The sequence below is a fragment of the Triticum urartu genome, unplaced genomic scaffold (genome assembly GCF_003073215.2).
Source record: "Triticum urartu cultivar G1812 unplaced genomic scaffold, Tu2.1 TuUngrouped_contig_8011, whole genome shotgun sequence".
Lineage (NCBI taxonomy): Eukaryota > Viridiplantae > Streptophyta > Magnoliopsida > Poales > Poaceae > Triticum > Triticum urartu.
Genome location: NW_024118915.1, coordinates 1 through 8563, shown reverse-complemented (window position 1 = coordinate 8563; position 8563 = coordinate 1). Strand labels below are relative to the sequence as shown.

The 8563-nt window shown below is 42.5% G+C and overlaps 1 protein-coding gene and 1 long non-coding RNA gene across 2 annotated transcripts; both read right to left on the bottom strand.

The window, feature by feature from the left end:
• Positions 1-10: 10 nt before the first annotated feature.
• Positions 11-609, bottom strand: LOC125531752 (auxin-responsive protein IAA8-like; the record flags this gene model as incomplete). Its single annotated transcript, XM_048696035.1, is given in 2 exon segments — positions 11-142; positions 263-609. Coding segments are annotated over 2 exon segments (353 nt in total), but the record flags the coding sequence as incomplete, so codon positions are not given.
• A 5898-nt stretch (positions 610-6507) lies between these two features.
• LOC125531753 lies at positions 6508-7603 on the bottom strand. Its single transcript, XR_007293497.1, has 2 exons — positions 6776-7603; positions 6508-6691 (listed from the first exon to the last, which is right to left on the bottom strand). It is a non-coding gene; the product is annotated as an uncharacterized LOC125531753 (long non-coding RNA).
• Between the last annotated feature and the right edge of the window lie 960 nt (positions 7604-8563).

The window sequence follows — 8563 nt, the reverse complement described above, 5'->3', positions numbered from 1 at the left end:
GGTGGGGCCCCCCTCCATGTACCCCTTCACAAACAGCGACCGCTGCCCATGGCCGCCGCCGCCTCCTCCTCTCTGGTGCGCCGGATCAGACGACGGCGCCGTTGGCCTCATCGTCATCGTCGTCGTCGTCGTCAGGGTGCTCCTAAGAAACGGGTTGATCGATGCATCGGTTGATGTGCAGAGAGGAGCCAGAGACCGACCGATGCAAATGATGAACAAGAAGTTTAAATTTTTAGATAAAATTACGAGTCTGTAGAGAGACCTTGGAGTGGAAGCGGAGACGCCGTCGGCCGTGTGGAAGGAGGAGGAGCATGACCGCAGGCTGAGCCCGAGGTGAAGGTCCGTGCTTAGGCCCCTGCCGATCGCCGGCCGGTAGCAGGACGACGCCGTGGAGACCGTCGCCCGCGGCCCGCCGGCGCCGCAGCTGTCCATGGAAGAAGAGGGGGCCGACGAGGACGACTCGCTCGCCGCCTTGCACTCCATCAGACAAGAGTAGAGAGAGAGAGAAAGGAGGAGAGCGGTGGCATAAGGAAGGCTGAGGTTTATATGGCCGTGTGTACGAATGGAGGTGGCTTTAGCAGTGACCGTGCGTGACTTTTTCTTGTTTCTTTTCGTTTCTTTGCGTCCGTGATCTAGGCAGGACTTCACGTGACGGTGGAGAATGTCGGGTCGTTACGGTGTGCACTCGAGTGCACGGCAACGTGACCTGCCACCGCCGAGATCTCCTGTGAACGTACCCTGCTGGCCCCGTTGCCGTTGCCATTCGTCAACTCATCACTCCACCAACCAACACGTTGGTCCTCATGATCCAGATCACCAACTACACTCATGGAGTCATGGGCATGACTCTTGGAATCGATTTTTTCGACCATTGGCGATTGGGGGTGGAGGGTAATGAAATAGGCTCCAGTAACAAATTTGACCTCAAGACTAAACTGTTTTCGGAAAAAGTTCACACCGTTAATTTTTTTGTGCAGAGCCCGACAGCTAAGCGCTGCACTCTACTATGCAACTCCTTACAACTAGGCGCTGCACAGTGTAGTGCAACTCCTTACAGCTAGACATTATACATGTATGGCGTCTAAATGTTAGACGGTTGCACAATAGAGTGCATCGCCTTGCTATCAGACATTGCACACAACTGGATGAAATATTTTAAAACACAGTTTAGTTTATAAAATAGTTTCGCTTTCGGATCAAATTTGCGCCTTTTGCCCCAGTTAGTGCTGGAATTTAGTTTATTTTGGACAGTCCAATAATTATTTCAGAAATTCCTAATAAATTCTAGAGGTCCACTTAGCCCATTTTGCAAGGCAAGGGATACTACTAAAGTTTAGTCCCACATTGTTAGTTTAGTGGGAGTTGGACCTCCTTATAAGGGAGGTTCTTTCCCCACTTATACGAGTATGAGAACAAGAGGGATATCCACGCGCGCTCCTCCTCCGTCGCCCGCCTCGCCACGCCACGCCACGCCTCGTCATGACGCGCTGCGGGTTGCGAGAATGAACCCTTCCGTCGCTGCCCTCTCGCCTCCTTCTCTTGCGCCTATAAAAGGGAGGTCGCTCCTCCAAGAGAGACGCACCAGAACTTCTCCTTCCTCTCGCCATCGGTTCCATCTCTGAGCTGCTGCTATCTTCCTTATCCTGGCTTGCGGCGTGCACCGCACGTCGGGACAGTAGGCCTCTGAAATCGCACCTCTTTGAGTCCTGTATGGGAGAAGGGTGATAAGGTTTTTGGGGAGCGCTCTGCGCGACTACCGACTGACTCCTTCGTCACGGACGCCCCGGACTCCGACGACTACTTCCCCGACGACGACTTCTTCCCCGACGTTGACAACCTCCTCGACGACATGGCTGGCGAGGACACCGACCCCAAGTCCAGTGCTACTGCTGCTGTCCCGTACGTATTCTTCTTTCTGTTAGATGTCCTGCCACAGTTTCTCCTACTAGTACTTGCTCTAGATATGTTAGGTTCTACCTCATATATGCAACTAGTTCTACTGTCTTCTGTAGATATGCTAGGCTACGGTTCATATATGCAGAAGCTATTTACCTTCTCTCTGTCAGAAAGCATGACTTGTTTTATCTCTATTATATTAGTCATGCTTTATCTAGTATTTCTGTTAATAAAATCATTTTGTAAATTGCTCATATTTCCAACAGACCTTGAGTTTTTCTATGCCTCTACGACTATCACTGTAAGGGATGGCGCCGAAACACCATTTTGGGCTCCCCGTGGCTTCTTGGTCGCAAACCCAAGGATATTGCGCACTCTTGTTTGCGGCCTCGAGAAGAAAGAATTGAAAGGTCCGTGAGGCCCTCACAGGGAACGCTTGGATCTTCAAGATCAATCACGGCATAGACACGGTTGTCTCTGTCGCCCACATTCGGGAGTCCTTCACTCTTTGGATGCTCCTTAATGACGTCCACCTTCATGAGCAAACCGAAGACGTCATCATTTGGAAGCATGTGAACACGGCCACCGCGTACAAGGTTCAATTCCTAGGCACGACTCTCCCCCCTTGGATCGCATGGTTTGAAAGGCATGGGCACCTCCAAAGATTAAGTTTTTTGCTTGGTTGGCGTTGCAAGGTAGGGTCTGGACCGCCGATCGCTTGGAGCGACGAGGTTGGCCAAATTATGGCCTTTGCAAGCTTTGCAATAGGGAGCAAGAATCGGGAGCCCACCTTTTCTTCAAGTGCCGCTACACGATTTAGCTATGAAAGTCTCTCATTGAGAAGCTAAGTCTCGCGCACATGGATACACCTGAGTGGCTCATGAACGATTCCGTCTACCAGTGGTGGGACAAGAGAACCGACAACCGCAACCCTAACCGGCAAGCTATGGCCTCCCTCACCATGCTCGTCTCGTGGACCATTTGAAATGAAAGAAATGCACGGGTGTTCCGCCACAAGAATGCGCCACCGACAATCCTACTCACCGCCATCGTCGATGAGGCCAAGCTTTGGGTGGCCGTGGGCGCAAAGAAAATAGGGAATATTTTTCTGGGCGAGTAATTGTCATGCGTGGGTGTGTCGTAATTCTCTCTCTATTCTCTTCTTATTTAATAGATGAAGCAAATCTTATGCCTCCGTTTCGAAAAAAAAATAGCCGTAGACATCTGCAAGCCACTCTCTATCTCTAGAGCATTGTGTTTCACGCTGATTGGGTGCAGTATCTTTTTGCAAGCCAGGCAATATCGCCGTTCTTTCTAAGATTATATCACTGATTAATTCATCACAAGTCACGGTACAGCGCACAACCATGCAACGTAAGGTCTTCTCTAAACCTGTTGTTAACGAATTTACGGGTCCGTACCATTAATCACTCGGGCATTGACGATTGACCAAGCCGCTGCGGTCAAATCTATGGGAAGGAGATTTGAAAGAAAAAAATCATAAATAAAAAATGTTCGTTAAATCCAAAAATGTTCATAAATTCACAGAAACCAGGTTCCAAAATTTTGTGAATTTTGAAAAATATTCACGAGTTCAAAAATACTAGCGACTTAGAAATAGGATAATGGCGAACTCAAAAATATTTACGTATTCAAAAAATGTTGGAGGATCTTAAAATATACGTGAATTCAAAAAATATTCACGTATCCAAAAATGCTCCCGGCAAATTCAAAAAAATAACCCTGAAATCAGAAGAAAAAAATTAGCAAGTTCAAAATATAATCATGCGGGATTCAAAAAATATTCATGAATTCAAAAAATACTCACATATTGAAAAATATATTCAGAAATCAATACATGATAGTGGATTCAAAAAATGTCCATAATCAAAAAAAGATTATAAACTTAGAACATATTCATGAATTTAAATTATTTGTAAATTTGTAAGAAGTATTAATGAATTTAGAAATAAAATGATAAAAAAAGAAGAAGAAAGCAAAACGAGAAGAAGAGTAAGCAAAATGAAAAACAGAGATGAAAAACGGATATAGAAAAACAGAAAACGGTTGAGAAAACACACATAAAAAAGAAAATAAAAAAGGGCATCTGAAAGCTTTGTATTGGGCCGGCCCGCTCGGAGCGCTCGTGCAGGCGATCGAGACAAATTGCTCACAACGAGGGATAATATGTCTTATAAATTTACAGAAATTCAATTTGGCTCCCCCGGAAGCACATGCTTCCGTCCCAAAAATATTTTTTTCAAATGTTAAAGAAGCGAATACAACAATTTTATGTGATCTTTGTTACATCCAAATGCTACCAGCAAATTTAAATCAGATGTTAAAAATTTAATATAAAATTTTTAGGTGATCTTTGTCACATCCAAATGCTACCTGCAAATTTTAAGACAAAAATGTTAAGTAGTTCAGTTTGTGCAGAAAACAATTTATCACGTCCAAATGCTACATACAAATTTTAAGACAAAAAGGTTAAGCAGTTCGGTTCTCCTCCCTTTGTCCCTCCTTTAAAAAAAAGGTGGCTAGGGTTTCTGCCTTCCATCGGCGGCGCGGCAATCTCCCACGTCTCCTGTGGCTTTAGGGCCATGGGTGCGCGGTGGATCCTGCCCTTGCCGGCGGGAGAGCTTCGTTTTTAGGTGCTTTCTCAAGTTTTGTTAGGATTTGTGTCCTGCTCAAGAAGACGAGACAGTGGTGACTTCTTGAAGATGGAATTAGATTCTCTCCGCCTAGTCCCCGTCCCAATGATGTGTCTAGCATCGTCGGAGGGCGTGTGGAGGTGTGTCTCCGGCGGATCTCACGAGATTTGGGCGGTGGTTGTTTTTGGTGGATCCGCTCGGATCCGGTCTTTGTTCGTCTTTGTTCATGTGTCTTCAAGTTGGATCCTTCCGATCTAAAATCCTCTTCATCGGCGGCGGTTGCTGTTCTGGGGCGTTGGTCCTATGGGACCTTAGCAGAACGACTTCTCAATTGTCTACTACAACAAATTGTGTCCGGCTCCGGTGAGGGAGGGGCGATGATGGCAGCGCGCCTTCGGCTCGCTTCAGTGCTTGTAGTTGACGTTAGGTGGTCTATGAATCCGGATGTAATTTTTATTATTTCTAGTGTTCGTTGTACTGCCATGATTGTAGATGAATAGATCGACAATTTCCCGCAAAAAAAGTTTAAGCAGTTCGGTTTGTGCAAAAATCAAATTGGAGGACCAAATGTCATCTCAAATTTTTTTCATCCTGCTGCTTCGTTTCACAATAAATTGCAAAGCATGCTTGCAACACTAACACGACATCTACAAAAAATTCAAAATTTTGACTATTCATCCGGGAGCGTTCGGGAGCCAAAACGCCCCTCATCAAATTTAGCTTTCTATAAGTTCCTTAGTTACTCTATATATGAAAGGCCCCGTCTAAATTTAGACTTCTACTAGAAGGGTTGGGCGTGCTTTGTTGCGCCGTTGTTGTTGTTGGGTTTCTTAAAGAAAACCTCTCTGTTTAAAAAAATAAGGTTATTACTTTTTGAAAAGGCAAATCTTTTTAATCTGATCAAATTTGTAGGAATATATCAAAATTCATAATATCATATTGGTATTGAAATGAATTTTCATACTTTGTTTAATATTGTGGATGTCGATATTTTTACACTAAACTTGGTCAAAATTAAACAAATTTCACTTTCCAAAAAGAAACTAATACCCCTTATATTATTGAAACTGATAAAATATTTAGTTTGGCGCGTGGGGGATAATAGAGTGTGTATTATTTTTATTTATAATGGGTTGATTTGGTGGGCCTTTTGTCGTGTGATTCTGTGTTATCCGCTGATTCTGTGTTATCCGCAAATTAGTCTATATTTATTTTTAAAAAAATTCTGTGTCAGTTGCATATACTATATTGATGCTACAATATCATATTGTAACGCTTATTTTTTTCTATATAGTGGGAGGGTGTGTGAGATTGATATGTTTTTATAAGCTGATTGCTGCTAATTGATCTGGAAAATTATTGGCCTGGCCAAAATCGTAAACCAAATGCAAAATTAAATACCTCCGTTGAACGGAAGACCTTCAAAATTAGAGAAACATAGTGTATTAAAAGAATTGAATGGAAGAGCTTTAGAAATTATTGACCCGGTCAAAATCATATGTCACAATTCTAAATTGAATACTTTGATTAATTGTGAGGCCTTAAAATTAGAAAACATAGTGTATTGTATAAAAAAATTAAATGGGAAAGCTTTGAGAAATTATTGATCCAGTCAAAATCGATGATCCAATTTTAATTGGAGACTTCAATTGAATGTGGGCTCTTTAAACCTAGGAAGCTTAGTATTATAGAGGATAAGTTCGGTAGTTAATCCAAGCTGATTTTTTCAGAGTTCAAGGTTCGTCCTGGAGCCTCCAGTGACCATCCTCACAACCCCTACATACTACTCCCTCCTTCCTGTAATACTAGTAGATCGCCCATGCGTTGCCACGGGCCTTTTTTTCATGTGCACATTAATACAATGCATATCAAATTTTGCAGATATTTTTTTAATCGCACCTACGAATATAATACATATAAAATTTTGTATGTATAAAAAATATATCCTGCAACAATCTTAAAATAATTGAAATCCACTTCACTCGCAATTTAACTCAACCGTGTATACAGAGAGAAATGATCTAAATAATTATATGTTGTCTTTAGCTTCATTTGCACTCGGCAACCCCAGTCCATGTTCGCCACCTCAGTAGTGACAAATCCGGCTCACAATGCCCCCCTTCCACCTCCATGAACACACACTTCACAATCAATTGAACCATCTATACAGTTACTAACATGTTGCATCCCTTCTAAGAAGGATTGACATGAAAGGGAGACCTTACCCATGATTCTCCTGTTTTTATGATCTCTGCTATCTGGGCAACATCCAGATTGTAGAGACGTCATTCTCTTGAGCACATCGCACATATGTGTCTTCTATTGCTGCTTCTGCTTGAGTGTGCTGGTGAATGATCTCATTTGCTATGTAACAGATAGACAGAAAACCTACCAAAAATATCAGTGTTATATTAACTCATTGGTGTTATTAATTCCAAAAATATGGGAGTGTAATTGTCCAGGAAATCATCTAAGAAATTATTACAAGTGGTACTGAAATCAGTTGTCAAAAGAATGGTAAGAAAACATTAGAAAGATGGTCCCTGAAAAATGTTTCACACATTACAGAAAATAATCATATATGAATTATATTAGGTAAAAGTAATTGGGCATCACATTATGAGATACTAAAATTGGAATGAATCACCATGATATTTAGTGAGAATCTAAACTATCTCATACTTCATACTCTGTTTGCTTGAACTTCAATTGAACATGCTATGCACCAATTGAAAGAACCAGCTCACTTAGATCAAAATGTTATCCACGATTTGAAAGAACATAGCAACATACAAGATCTCCTTTCAGAATAAAAAAATAACCATCCAACACATGTCCTGCAAGCAACATTGTGCAAGTGTATAACAACTACATGTCAAATATGCAATAATTTGGGGAATGAAGGATCACTTTTACACCCTTATTTTACGGACTGAATATGAAACTCGCATGTCCATAATACAAGCAATAAATATATCTAGGTCTAAATATCCATGGGCACTCTACATGGCAAATATGCAATAATTTGGGGAATAAAGGATCATTTTTATCCCCCCCCCTTTTGTGGAGCGAATATGCTCCCAAGCTCCAATCAGATCGAGCGAGCGAAACCAAGAACCGCCTACACCATTGTTCAAGGGCCAAGGTAATTAACCTCGTCTGATTAGAAGGCGAATGCTATCCCCAAGAATAACCCGTCCAATTCATTTCCCTAAGGAAAATTCCTCCAGCTGGAAGAAACCATAAGTTTATGCGAACTGATCTCTGAAATTTGAATTACATGCTGATTAGATAGCATCAAATTAGTAGAAAAATATTACTTACTAGTTGTGTTGATGAAAGTGCTAGTTATTGACTAGAGGGGGGGGGGGTGAATAGGCGATTTTTATGAAAGTCTTCAAAACATGGAGGTTTCGAAGACAAACGATATAAATGAACCTATTAATATGCATCAGAAGGTAGACTACACTAGGCAAGCCATAGTCAAGTATACAATGAAGTGAAAGCACGAAGACTGTTAGCAGCTAGGCAGTATGGATCAGGATGGAAGATAGTATGAAGCCAATCAGAACAAACAGTCACACAGTGAAGTCAAACAGACAATGCAAGCGGGCAACGACTTCACGAAGATCAACTTTAAGTAAAGAGAGGGAAGAGATAGAACCAGTTGCTTGGTGAAGACAAAGGATTTGTTGGACCAGTTCCAGTTGCTGTGACAACTGTACGTCTGGTTAGGGAGGCTGAGTTTCAACTCAGAAGACCGTGTCTTCACCTTATTCCCCTTGAGCTAAGGACACCTAGTCCTCTCCCAATCACTCAGGTAAGTCTTCAAGGTAGACTTCCAAACCTTCACAGACATCGTTCACCGGCGATCCACAATGACTCTTGGATGCTCAGAACACGACGCCTAACCGGCTGGAGGATAACCAGGCCCCAAAGGTAACAAGTCTTCAGATCGCACAAAAAGAAAGACTTCAGTGATGCCTAACACTCTTTGGCTCTGGGTGTTTAGG